We start from the raw sequence: 14,753 nt of genomic DNA on the forward strand, positions 1-14,753 counted from the left end.
TGGAGTACTTCTTCATTCTTTTGCATGCCGCCAGAGAGTTTTATGGCGTCGTAAATTAGTTAAATTAGCCTCCCACATAAGCGGTACCTAAATTTCCTAGTTGACAGATGCAACTGTCTTTTGGGCTGCAGAGGTCGACAGCAAGCTATACAAATGGTCGGGAGCTTACTCTGACCCGGGCTGGCTTCGAATTCATGACCTTTCAGTCAGTAGTGATTTTACTGCAGCTGACTCCCAACAAACTGCACCACAATCCATTGCAAGTCATTTGATATAACTTACGATGACTAACGAAAAAATGCTCACCGCTAGAAATCAGCACAAAAATGAGACGGTGTGAGGAAGTTGTGTATAAGGACAGACATTTTTCTAAGGTGAAATAGGCACAATAATATTCTACAACATGGGACCTGTGAAACCAATCAAATATAGACAGTCCTCGGGTTACAACAAGGTAGGTTCTCTAGGTTTGTTCTTAAGTTGAATTTGTATAGAAGTATTTTAAAGTGTAACTTCAGCCAATTTGTTTTAGTTTTGGTTAACACCCCAAAACAATTGTTTCACTGTCTGTGCTCCTATTCACTTCACTTTCTGTTCCTGTGACAATTGGATTTTGAAAATTTTGGGATTTTGTGGAAAGAAGGGTTTGCAATAAAGCTTCAGTTGAGCCACCTTTTTCCCATGATGACTCTTACAGGAGTGAATTTTCCTTTCTAGGGATAGATTTCCTCTCACTTCCTGTAGTCTCATATCTGTTTGCAACCAGGGGTCAGATGTAAGTCGGATGTTTGTAACTCAGGGTCTGTGTATACAATGTTTAAAGGCCTGGCTAGAGGGAAGCAGCTTGCTTCAGGCAGGAGCATGAGGGGAGCGGGCAGATGAAGGCAGGAACTGATAACTGAATGGTGCAGCAAAACATTTTAAACCTGGAAAGTAAATTCCATTGAAATCCGAGGAACTAGTTTTCATTCAGGTTGTAATTCAGTCAAAATTCCAATAGTTGGGCTGTCATTCTTCTCATACATATTAAAGGTAGTCACATTTAGAGGGGTGAGTATAATTTTACAGGCACATTTCTGCCAGCGCAGGGGTTGAGAGATTGAATTGCAATGTGTTGAGTCTGTACTTTGTGCCAGTCATTTTGTCAAGCCATCATACCAACCTAAAATCTGTTCATGAGAGGTGCAGAGTGCCTGCCGGGCACCGTGACACGTGCTCAACTAAAGATCAGCCTATTTTAAACTCTCATTGTGTTGCCACCAAATACTGTTAACCCCTTGGGTTATGAAGCAATACTGCAGACACCATAAAAGGATAAATGGAAAGCACTGGGTGGAAAAGCAGCCCATAGAACAAGGCTATGTGGTTCAGCCAACTGTCCAATAGTTCTGTTTCCCTACTCACACTATACCCAAAAAGCTCTCCTAACAAATTACAAAAGACTACCCACACTTCAATGGTTCTCCTCCTCCCATTCCTCCTCAATCCAAAACACAGCAGGGTTAGTAAAAAAAACACTAATACAAAGGCACTTCGTAAACCATTTTATACTGTACCATATATATAAACTGTTGAAAAGTAGCATATAGCTAGGGTGGTGTAGTGGTTTGGAGATCAGAGTTTGAATCCCACTTGGCCATGGAAACCCATTGGGCAATTCACACACTCTCAGAGACAGGCAAAGACAAAATCCCCTGAACAAATCCTGCCAATAAAACCTTGTGATAGGTTCACCTCAGGGTCACTAAAAGGTAAAGGTAAAGGCTTCCTCTGAAAATAAGTCCAGTCGTGTCTGACTCTGGGGGTTGGTGTCCATCTCTGTTTCTAAGCTGAAGAGCCAGCGTTGTCTGTAGACACCTCCAAGGTCATGTGGCCAGGATGACTGCATAGAGCACTGTTACCTTCCCGCAGGAGTGGTACCTATTGATCTACTGACATTTGCATGTTTTCGAACTGCTAGGTTGGCAGAAGCTGGGGCTAACAGTGGGAGCTCATCCCGCTTCTCAGATTCAAACCAGCAACCTTTCGGTCAGCAAGTTCAGCAGCTCAGCGGTTTAATCCACCACTACCAGTGGGCCCTATAAATCAGAAATAATTCAAAGGCACACAAGAGAGCAATTAGTTGTGGTTTTTATGCAAGATCACAAAAGCAGTATTTACACAGGGTCAGTGCAGATGACTATTTGGCATGGGCTCAGCCATTAAGATTCTCCATGGAAGTGCTTCTCTGTTCACCCACCCTGTCTGAAATACGAAGGGTGGCCTGGCCACTTGGCATGGCAGCATTTTAGTAGGGCACCAACACTGCAGAGGCTGTTTTCCAAGGGGTGGTTTTGGGAGGTTTGAAAGTTCCCCTTAGAGGACAATCAATCAATTGCACTTTGCTTTTCACAGACTTTAGGAAAATGATCTTTGGGAACATCAATTTTCAGCCAACGTAGCCAATAATGATCCAGGTGGTGGCAGTGATGGAGAGTAATCCAAAAGTGCTTTTCAATACTCTTGCTTGTCATTTGGAAGGGGAGTGTTGACCCAAAATTTTGGAATGTTCTCCAGGAGATTGCAGGAGAATCTTTTAACATACCTTTCCAGTCATGGTAATGAAGCCACACAAAACAAGCTTCAAATCCAGCTGTCCTACAGGGGAAACTAAGATGTGTGCACATATGTGTGTTTGTGTGTGTGTTTAGCACCACTTATGTCAGCTCAACCAGTGGGGAAGCTCAACCAGTGGGGGAGCATTCTTGCTCAGTGAGATAAATCCGAATTTTTGCACAGATTATCAGAATGAAACACTTCATGTACAACTCAAATAATCGTAAAATGAACTCCTTCAAAATTTACTTTGTAAGATTTAAAAGAAATTCCCATTGCAGTTGTTTAATGGTTTGCTGCTGTTTTAGTAAATGATGGTGTTGCTTTGGGCTGCATCTTTTCTTAACTGGAATAGTGGGATTAAAGTGTGCTAATAAATGAAGTGGCAACATAGCTGGGTGTCCATATTATTACTTGGATCAGATACACAGACGCAAGAGAATTTCTTCCACTGTTTGGCAAGACATTTCAAATGAACAACTCACCAAATAGATGTGTGCATTATGTGGTACACTGCGGCTTGAAATGAGAACCTGTGTTGTCATCATCTGTGTACACAGCGTCATGAGCTGTCCTAAGATATAGTGGCATTTCAAAGTGAATTCTGGAGTGTCATATTTTAAAAGAATGTGTAGCTTGCAAAAAAAAAATCTCTTTCAAATGCAAGCCAGTCCCTTAGTTACACACATCCAACTTACAAATGACTCATAGTTAAGAATGGGGGAGTTAGACAATAGGGAGTTAGAGAAATATATCCCTAAGAAGGGAAATTCAGTTCTCAAAGAGTTATCATGAGGAAAAGATGCCTCCACAGGGCTTTATCACCAATCCTTGGTGATGAATGGGTTAAACCCTTGTACCAGCAGGACTGAAAACCAGCAGGTTAGAGATACAAATCCAGGGATGAGTTCCCTCTGTCAGCTCCATCTCCCCATGAAGGGACATGAGAGAAACCTCCCACAAGGATGGTAAAACATCAAAAACATCTGGGCGTCTCCTAGGCAACATCCTTGCAGATGGCCAATTCTTTCACACCAGAAGCAACTTGCAGTTTCTCAAGTTGTTGTTCCTCTCTCTCTCACACACACACACGCAACCAATCATTGTTTCCACAACAAGCCACATTTTCCAAAAATGCAATTCTCACAGGGACAAAAACTAAGGTGAAATCTTCTGAACAGGGGTACAGACCCTTCCCTATGTGATCCAAAGCCAGCTAGCTTGATACATACATGCACGCACATACATACACACACACACACACACACACACACACACATGGCTGAAGTTGGAAAACATACCTGTTCAGACTTACATACAAATTCAACTTAAGAACAAACCAACAGAATGTATCTTGTTCATAACTTGGGGACTTCCTGTATGCTTACATTGGGCCATTTGGGAAATGTTTAGGAATTGTGCGACTTGCAGTTTACAATCTCTAGCAGGCCAAAGGTTACCCCTTCCACTCAAGTTAAGCCTTTAGCAATGTGGTCCATAAGAAAGACATGACCAGCTTACATACTATTGTTTGTTTGATGCTGAACAGTGTCATCACAAATTGTGGGAGTGGAATCATGTATCTGAACTGAATCATCCAACATAACAATTCCAAAAGAAGCCTCCCTCTGGAAACACCAGGCAAGCCGACCAGACAGAAGGTGGTGGCTTTTGAATTTACTGATGGAAGTGGCTCACTCCCCAAGTGAACCACTCCAGGGGAGCTTTCCAAGGAGAGTCAAATCAATTTGCCATGTGATGTACAGATATTGGCAGGTGGATATTCAGAACACAGAAAGTTTTTAAAACCAGATCTGCTCTGACTGACTCTCTGGGCTTATCTGAGTATTTCCCAGCACCAATTGCCTTTTTAAAAACTGGGCATTGTATATGGGATCTTCTCCATACAAAGCATAATCAGTGAATTTTGATTTGTTTTCCTCAACAGAGATAACAGGACAGCGAGGGCTAGAAGGGGAAGCACCCTGTAGAAGAAAAGCCAGCTACATCCCAGCAGTGTTTGTTGATGAATCCAAATAATCAGTTCCAATTCATCAGAGCTCGGCTTTGAATTTGCAAGCGGGTCCCTGATCAGTTAATCACACCAATTAATCCATCAGCAGTTTTAGACCTGCTGAAAAGTATATGTAAATGCATATCTCTTTCTCCATACTTGTATAATCAAATACCTTATAATATACATGAGCTGAGCGCATCCGTGCATCCAAATCCGCTGCATGAGCTCTTCTCTATGGAAATCTAACAAAACCTCCCAAGAGATCCATCTAAAATGTCAGTGCTGTGAAATTTAGTAACAGTTAAAAGAGTTGTTGAATGAACAGCCCATTTCACTACTATATCCTTCTATCTAGGAGAGGAACCAAAGCAGACCAAGTGCTATCTCAATTACAGAATCCAGGTCAGTCATCTGCAGTGTTGTCCAAGTTAATCTACAATTCTGTCCTCGTGGTCATCTTTGCATGTGCTTCTGAAGCTTGATCTTGTGTCAGATAGTTGCACCACACATAGGAATATCTATCCTTGAATTTCAAATGACACCATGTTACTGCTAGAGACTACCACCGTGACTACTATTTGGACTCCACTTCAGACTATCAAGCATTATGTGGAGGAGACAACAGTGAAAGTATATCTCCGCAGTCACCCTCCACATTTTGCAGGTTTCGCTTTTGCAGATTTTATAATTCACAGATTTTATTAATATGTTATGTCAAGGAATATTTAGGTCCTCCAACATAACTTGATAGCCAATTTCTTCCAGAGGTTGGCCATAGTGTTGTGTTGGAGGCTCTAAAAATTCCTAAATAGAACACTTATCTAGATATTTGTAGGTTCCTCTAACTCAATTCTATGGTTTATTCCCACCTGAGTTTGACCACAGAGTCATGCTGAGGGACCTCAAGAGTTGTAGAGAACTGTTCTCTCAAGTTAAAAAAAAAAAAAAGCATTTTTAAATTTGCAGTTTCCCTACTTTGATGGGGGTCCTGAGCTCCTAAGTCCAGTGTATATGAAGGCATGACTGCATATAGATATTCAGAAAACACTAGGTACTTCAGAAGAAAAATAAGTGGTCTCATATTATGTCCTCCATTAATTTATGCAAACAGTGCAGAGTGGTACATTCAGTTAAAGGCCAGTGACACTCTTCAGCTTCATAGCAACATACCTGGAGGGGAAAAAATCAACGTATTCACTCTGTACTGCATCTGAAGACGTGGATTTATATCCACAGACGCCATATTAACATTAACAACTTCAGTTAGTCTTAAAAATGCTGTTACATTCCCTCTTTTTTCCCCCTCCCATCCCCTTCCTCCTTTCCAGTTTATGCTCAGGTTCTATAGACACAGTCATATAGAGCGTTTGGAAAACAGGACTTGGGTTATGGAAAATCTAGTTTTGTGTCATGCTCAGCCATGAAAATTCCTTCATAATTATGCAGAAGTCGCTAGTACAATTCGGAAGAAGTACCAGATGCTTGAAAAACTGCAGTTTGCAACTTGGGAGACATGTCTGGAAATGTGCCATTCCTCCCCTTTTTGTCCCCCAAAAAACTTAAAAAGAGTTGAGCAGCGACTGGCTGAGTTCCCTCTAATCTTGGACTGACGTTACCCACCTCTGCTGTAAGATGCTAGACAGGATTCTCTATCAACTACTTAATTAGCAATATAGTTCATAAAACAGAGGTTGCATCTACACTGTAGAGTCAATGCAGATTGACAACATTTTAACTGACATGGCTCAATGCTATGGAATCATGGGAGTTGTAGTCTGATGAGGCACCAGCACTCTTTGGCAAAGGAGTCCGAAGATCTTGAAAAACTACATCACCCATGATTCCATAGCATCACACTAGAACTTAAAGAGTAGTAGTACTTGTAAGACTAACTGATATTCATTTTTGCATGAGCTTTCATGGATATAAATGTACTTCTTCAGATGTTAACTCTACATAAGTAACTATATTCCTATTCAGGATAGCTGTACAATGGACCCTTGGTATCTACTTGTGTACCAAAGGGCAAAATCAGGTTTGTTTGGGGATTTTCTAAAAATTCTTGGATACAGAATTCATGGATACAGAGGGCTAACTGTATTTCATTTATACCCCTTACAAACAATGCTGATTAATTGGCTTTTTGGTGTGTGTATAGACCTCACAATTTTCTGTCAAGGAAAGCTGGTTTTGAGTACCTCGTAAGCCAGGGCTTCCTTTATGACCAAGGTATTAGAGCAATTGTGACACACCTTAGTTGTATTTGTCTGAACCAGTTTTGGGAGCCTGCCTTTGAGTTTTTATGTCAGTATCATCTCCTGCGCCACTTCTATTGAACCGAGTTCATTTTCTGAATGATCACATCTGTTTATGTTCCACAGACACCTGCATATCTTAAGATGACAGCAGCTCCTTGAATGGTGTAATCAGTTATTTCTCAACAGAGGAATTGCCAATTTGGTAAATAAAGCTCATTATATAAAGAACATGGAAAACGTATTACACTTGCCTAAGGGGAAAATTGCCTAAGGCAGGCAGGTACAATGACACTGGCATCTAAATCCTTACAATTTAGAGCTGCTAAAATGCAAATTTGGGTCAAAAGCAGACTACGCATGCAGAGTTTTTTTGAAGCAAATAATAAATACCTGCACAGGGCTTTTGTGGTCCAACATCCCTCCAGGCTTTGCATCCCGAAGAAAAGCAACTTCTCTTTACTTTTCCCAGTCTGGTTTGATATGCTTCTCTCTCTCCCTCTCCCTTCAATCACTCTCCCCTCCACTGTCTTTTAGTTAAGCCAGCAGTCCCACTCGGAGGTACTTCCTTCCATTGGTACTTCTCTGATGTTTAAGATCAGCCAGTGTGACTGATTCAAATTCCAGTTGTATTCAGAGGCCAGCTTAGTTAAGCCAGTCTTCTTCATGGTGTCACTTTAAATCAGTGGTTCTCAACCTATGGGTCCCCAGATGTTTTGGCCTTCAACTCCCAGAAATCCTAACAGCTGGGTTGTAGGCCAAAACACCTGGGGACCCACAGGTAGAGAACCACTGCTCTAAAACTTCAGAATACCCTTTATTTTTAAAATGTCTTGCACATAGTAATACCATTCCTTTTAGTGCATTGGGGGATTTAGCTCAGAGATTTTTGGGATGTCACCTGCTTCTAATTTAATTTTTAAAAACAATACATTTACATGGAAATGAAACCTACAGGGTTCATTAAGCCTTTCTTCCTAATAAATGCATTTAAAATTTCAGCCACAGGATTTCATTTCTATCACTCTATCAGTTAGCAGGAGTCCACAAGTTAGACACTAAAGGGATTTGTTACCTACAGAGGAAAAAAAGAGTCACATTTAAAAATGCCCCCAACTATTTTGGTAAATTGATCCAAAGTTGTTTTTGGCCATTGTTTACTGTGGGAAAATACCATAGAATTAAGCTAAATGAGACTAGACTAATCTGTTGGATTAAAGGAGCATTTTGTTTCTGAGGAAACAAGGTTTTACTCCTCCAAGGCACAGACACACAAATGGAAGAGAAAAGCAGCATCCCAAAGAATGTATTACAGCAAGGGCAGCATAAAGTAGGGTGAAGATGTTTGGTAATTTGAGTCATCACAACTAACACTACCAGCCAGAACTTTTGTATCTTGAAATAAAGACAAAGCTGGCTATCCAGCTCCTGACATAAAAGAAATAAGGTGTCCAGAACTGTTTTGGCAATAAAAAAGAAATGTTGGGAATGGGGGAACCTAGTAACATCTTTAGGACACGCTGGTTTATTGTAGCATGAGCTTTCGTGATACTTGGCCCACTTCCCCAAGACACCTTTGGAATAAAATATTCAAGCTGTAAGTATTTAAGCACAGTTATATGATTATGAATGCTCAAAGGGTTGCAGAAATGCTCAACTGGGATACTTGTCATACATCTTCAGAGTTGTATAAGATGATAGAGGTCTGTCTAGTTTGGTTGTATAAGATGATAGAGGTCTGTCTATTAGTTTGGGGTGTAAAAGCACTACATTATTCAAAGGATGGTTCCCTTGAAGTAGGAAATAGTTTGAAAGAGAATCCTTTTGTCACATGTGTAACTGTGATGAGACTCGATGTATTTAAGTGTAGTGTGTCATGAAACCATTATAATCTGTTCAGATCTCTGATAATAGATTGAAATTTGTGTATACGTTCAAATTCCCAGTTACCCTTTGACATCTTTTTGATCCAAAACAATTTCTGGTAGGTCGGAGACTGAAATTTCAGGAAGGCTGAAATGCTCAGCAGCCAGGTTTGGGGTACTGCCATTTTGAAGGTTAAATGTGGATCTCTCTTGCACAGATATGATCCTGTTTGTCCAATATAAAGTGGAGATGGGTAATGCTGACAGAAGTTGACATATTTCACATTGGAGGATGAGCAAGTAAAAACATGTCTGATGCTGTGGGTGATATTATTAGGACCTGAAAGGTTGCTGACGGAATACATTCTGCTGTCAGCACCATCAGGAAAATCCAGTATGACAATAGGACAACAAACAATAAGGAAAGGAGAGTCTTCCTTGGTGAATGTTGGGATAAGAAAACACCAGACAGGACACAGTGACCATTAAACAGTCTTTATTGTTCTTAGGAAGAAGCTTTGGTTGGGAAGAGGGGGAATTTTCTCTCTGTTCAGGATAAACTCAAAACCAGTGCAGCTCTAGCATTTTCCTGGGCATCTCAGATGCCTTGTTCTAAAGAACAAGGATAAAGGCAACATCTCTTAGACATTTCAAAACACTCTGGGTGATACTGAAACAAAAGATCTGACAGGCTTCTTTTTTAAAAAAAACGGGAGCTTCTGACTTAACAAGCCCCATTAGGAAAAAGATCTGTTTATGGGAATTCTCTCAGTGAAAGATGGATAGTAATTATGACAACACATATTTCACTGAGTGTATTCCCCAAACACAAAACCCTGCCCTTTCTCCGTTCCAAATTCATCAATTAAGACAGATACATAGAGACATCGAACTATGGATTCATGATGCATTTGTGGACTACTACAGGTAGAAGGCACTCATTGCATCAGCATGAATCCAAGAGGATGCTGGGCTTCGAAGAGCTTCTGTGGTCCCCTGCATTCAGCACTTTGCTGGCATCTGGGCTTCAATCGAAATGAACCAACAGTTCCTAAGACAGAGATAAAAAGAGAAGAGATGGGTCATTTCTTGATTAAGCTACAGGTCTGGCCTTCTAACACATACTTGTACCAAACCATCAAAAGAAAAGCACAACATCCATATCCCGAGTGACAACACAACCTACAGTACTTTCTACAGGGAAAATTAATTTGCAGTGTTGAAGGTTTTTTTCCTCTACAAAAATTTTCCTCTACAAAATCCTTCATAGCAGATCTAATAAATGCAAAATAACAAAATAAAAAAGCACCCAGACTAAAAAGCTCAGAGAAACAGGACTTAGTGTGGTCTCACAAAGTGAATTGTACTGGTGCCTGATGAATGTATCTAGGAGACGCTACTCCTTGGAATGCCCCTTCTCCAGTACCTGTTCCTATATCATCAAAGGTGAGCAATTCAAACTTCAGAATAAAATCTCAACAGATAAGTAGCCTCATGTGGAAAAACTGTTTCCAGTAGGGACAGAAGAGCCTGAGTACCGCTCCTTAAACCTGATGTCACCCCATAGTATTTTTTTTATCACTCCTGCTGTCATCCAAATTAGCAGTTTCTTCCTTTGTGTTGAGCTTTTCCAAACAACCCTCTCTTATTTTTGTTTTCATCTTTTATTTGTGGTATGTCTTTAGCTTTTTATTGTCTGTAGAGATTTGTGAAATTTTCCCAGTTGCTTTATGCCAGATCTGACTTCCATTTTTCAGTTCCAGCTTTTCATACTACTCAAAAGCTTGTTCTTCCTTCATGCTTTATGATCTGGTCATAGTTTCATATTTTCAGTTCTCCTTTCTTTCTTCCTCACTGAGGCTAAGAAAAACTATTTCAAGAAGGGAAAAGTTCAGGTTTCACTCTGCTCGATTCTGGCAAAAGACTCTGCAGACACAAAAGAAACACTAACATCCGAAGAGCTTGTTATTACTTCTACGACTTCTGATTAAAAATGCAAATATGGCATTGATTGCTAAATGATTCCCAATTGATTTTCTTCACTGACCAGCTGTATACACACTTCTTTGAACATCATTCCCCAGAACTGCCCAGTAATAGCTCCTGGTTCAGCCCTACTTCTCTTCTTATGCCTATGATAAAGGAGGGAGAGGAAGGGGGAGACAAATGTCGTGGTCCAAAGAGGGTTTCCATCTTGGTCTCAAAACTCTACCTGCATCTGATGAAGTAGATTGAGTCTATGAAACCTTGCCCTGCCAGTTAGTCTCTTTCACTCAGTCTCAAAGGTGCTAGAAGATTCCTTTGTATGCTGGTGCAGACTAATATGATCATGTCTATGAATACTGATGTAAAACCAAGTTATACTGCCAGCAACAGAGCTGTAAGCAGTTCTTTTGCTGTTAAGTTACAGCAAGTTGTGAGCCCCAAAAGGATCAGGGACAGATTTACTATGACTTGACAACAGCATCACCTCTTGGAAATACTGAATCTTATGGAAAAAGTCACCAGAGACAGAAGTTCTTCTTATAAGGATATATTCTTTATAGGCCAAAGTCAAAGGGATTAGCTGCTGAAGGATAATGCAGTATTTGCTGTATAACTTTCAGTTTAGACCAAATGTTGTCTAGTAAGAAACTATACAATTATTCATCTTTGAAAAATCTGGGTGTTTTGATTTTCCTCTTAAGAGATTTTGTCCTTAAATTCAAGTAAACAATCTGTGCTCCACTATTTTTAGATGTTGGGCCAAAGAGCATCAACTGGCACATCTCAGCAAATCTGGGAAAACAAAAACACCATCTCAGAATTTTCAAATAACAAGTATTATTCCCCAAAGATGAAGGAAAACAACCAGACACCAGCTTCTTAATATGTTGCTCATATCCCAATAGGTTTCTTTAGGGGGGGAAAGGCTGCAGTTGATGGCACCATCAATCTGTAGAAGCTGCTCCAAATGGAGACTTGGTAAAATCATTCTCATGAACAGCATGTTGCATAGGGAAAGTCTAATTCAGGGGTCCTCAAACTTTTTAAACAGAGGGCCAACAGTCCCTCAAACTGTTGGAGGGCCGGATTATAATTTGTAAAAAAAAGAATTAATTCCTATACACACTGCACATATCTTATTTGTGGTGCAAAACCACTTAAAAACAATACAATAATTAAAATGAAGAACAATTTTAACAAATATAATCTTATTAGTGTTTCAATGGGAAGTGTGGGCCTGCTTTTGGCTGATGAGTAGGATTGTTGTTGGTGTTGTTGTTGTTGTGTGCTTTCAAGTCATTTCAGACTTAAGTTGACCCTGAGCGAGGGCCGGGTAAAAGACCTTGGAGGGCCGCATCCGGCCCCCGGGCCTTAGTTTGAGGACCCCTGGTCTAATTGCTATTTCCCCCTCTTCCTAAAGAAATGCGCTGGGCTCATGAAGGTTTTGAACTGTAGTGCTGGAGGAAAATTCTGGGAGTGCCTTCAACTGCAAGAAGATCAAACCAGTCCATCCTCCAAGAAATAAAGCCCGACTGCTCACTAGAGGGAAGAATATTACAGGCAAGGATGTAGTACTTTGGCCACATAATGGGAAGACAGGAAAGCTTGGAGAAGACAACGATGCTGAGAAAAATGGAAGGAAACAGGAAGAGGGGCAGACCAAGGGCAAGATGGATGGATGGCATCCTTGAAGTGACTGGTTTGACTTTGAAGAAACTGTGGATGGCCACAGCCGAAAGGGAGCTCTGGCGTGGGCTGGTCCATGAGGTCTTGAAGAGTTGGAAGTGACTGAAAGAATAAACAACAACATGAATATTATGCTAGTGCCACTGCTTGGAAATTGAAAAGCTTTCAGTGCAAGGCTCATTAGACATTGCAAGACTCTCACTACATGGTGTGAGGACTCAGATCCATGGGCAGGTGGTGTGTTCCATGTCAGGAAAGTTGTGGGTTTCTTAAAGATTGTACCCTGCACGTTTAGGGAACTATCCAATGTGTGAAATCCTACCCCACAAACAGATTCAGCACCCTGGATAGTACCTTCAACATTTATACTAGAATTTAGAGCAGATTCAACACCACTTAAATGCTGGAGCTACCAGGTGTCACTGCCAAATCCATTCCATTATTCTAATTCTTGGAAGACTGGATTGATCTTTCACTTTACTGTGACTTGATTTCCTTGATTCCTACCACAGATTAGATTCCTGTCTTTCGGGATCTTCAAAATATCCCCATTGTGCCTGAATGAGGCAAAAAAAGTGTTAGATATGCAGGACTCCTCAGTTTCGCAGAACTTTCTTTCTTGTCCTTTCTTAAAGGCAAACTTTTTTAATCCCAAAGTTTTAAAATGTAACTTCCATCCTACTTACTGTTTTATATTGACTTTATGGTTTTCATTTATTGTATTTTCCATCTGTATGTTTTCTACTCCTTCTGTAGACTATCCCAGTAATATTGTATTTATAATAAATAAATGAGCAGCAGGAAGGCCATTTCTCTAGCACTTTCACAGGCTGCACGTAATTTGCCCTTTGCTATTTCTTCTCTGTACAACAGATACAACTGGACACCTTGTCAAGCTGGTCATTGTTCCAATTTAAACCACTGTCACTTGTGTGTCAAGTAGCAGAGACTTCACACAAATCCTCCACACCAGTGAAAAACTGCTGCTTTCAGAACAGTATTATCTAAAATATGCCCCAAAGGTTCTATCCATTATATTCGTAAATGACTATAAGATTGCAATGCCACTTGTCACAAGAGTTCCAACTCCTCTCCTTTTCTCTCAACCATTTATGGATATGAAGTACTGCTAAAAAGTTCAGGAATAGAGGAGTGGATGACTTAGGAACCCCCACAATGTAGTGGTTTGAGTGCTGAACGAGGACTGTGAGACCATGGTTCAAATCCTTGTTCAGCTATGGAAAGCCACTGTGTAACAATGGACAAGTCACTGTCTTTCAGCTTTAGAGAAAGACAATAGCAAATCTCATCTGAAGAAATCTTACAATAGGATTGCTATAAATCAGACATTAGTAGAAGGAATATAAAGCATTATTTGCTGAAATAACTTTGATAAGCCAATGGTTTAGCCAATAGGTTGATAAGGCACCTCATAGTACCTTGATTACACAGTGGGCAAACCAGCAAGACCTTGTCATTTTCCCAGCTCTAATACTGGAAGGAAAGGGGAGAGCTGAGGATTGTCAATGACTGCATAACATCACTGTAAGAGTAGATCCAGAAAATATATTCAGAAGTAACAATGAAGGGCAGCCAAAAAATCATGGATCTTTCCACAACTATGGATAATTTCTTTGACACCTATACTGGATTAGTAGCATAACCACTGATGTCTCTTTTAATTGTGCATCTTTATCTAGATCAGAGTTTCTCAATCTGTGCTCCTCCATGTATTTTGGACTTCAGCTCCCAAAAATCCCAGCCAGCTTACCAGCCATTAGGAATTGTGGGAACTGAAGTGCAAAACATCTGGAGGAGCACAGTTTGAGAAACTCTGATCTAGATCTTCAAATTACCTTTTCATCTGTGTGAGTATAAGAAATAAAGAGAGAATCTCATAACATCACGAATAAACTAGACAGAAAGCACAATACTGTGCTACATGATGTCATTTTCTCATATATGATATATATGTTATCATTGTGCACTCATTTAAAACACAAAAATACATTGGGATTATGATGAGTAGTAGGATGCATGTCAATTTTGTTGAAACAGATAGTGCTATGAGAATTTCTCTAGGAGGAACAGAGATGGAAAAGGATGGATGTCAAACTACCAACTATTCTGCAAAATGGGACAGGCATTGTGACCAACAAGTGACCTTGGAACAGAATTTGATTGTGGGAAACAATCTGCACAACAGGTCAGGAACTGACTGGTCACTGGTACAAGTCCACTACTGGGTGAGTCCATTTGATCTCTTCATTCTGGGCCATAAGATAAGCTGAGATAAGCCATGAGGATGGGGAAAGTGGAAGATAATCACCAAAGAGGAGGCTCAAAGGT

At 40.4% G+C, this 14,753-nt stretch overlaps 1 protein-coding gene across 3 annotated transcripts in view; it reads right to left on the bottom strand.

Annotated features, from left to right (window-relative positions):
- Positions 1 to 9,211: 9,211 nt before the first annotated feature.
- CHCHD6 (coiled-coil-helix-coiled-coil-helix domain containing 6) overlaps positions 9,212 to 14,753 on the bottom strand; it is a 238,841-nt gene continuing 233,299 nt past the window's right edge. For all 3 annotated transcript variants that reach the window (XM_060766197.2, XM_060766196.2, XM_060766195.2), the window contains one exon: positions 9,212 to 9,783. In XM_060766197.2, coding sequence (XP_060622180.2) covers positions 9,735 to 9,783 — 49 coding nt within the window. In that variant the 3' untranslated portion in view covers positions 9,212 to 9,734. The remainder of the gene's footprint in view (positions 9,784 to 14,753) is intronic.

This window comes from Anolis sagrei, chromosome 2, assembly GCF_037176765.1.
Source record: "Anolis sagrei isolate rAnoSag1 chromosome 2, rAnoSag1.mat, whole genome shotgun sequence".
In the NCBI taxonomy this organism is placed as follows: Eukaryota; Metazoa; Chordata; class Lepidosauria; order Squamata; family Dactyloidae; genus Anolis; species Anolis sagrei.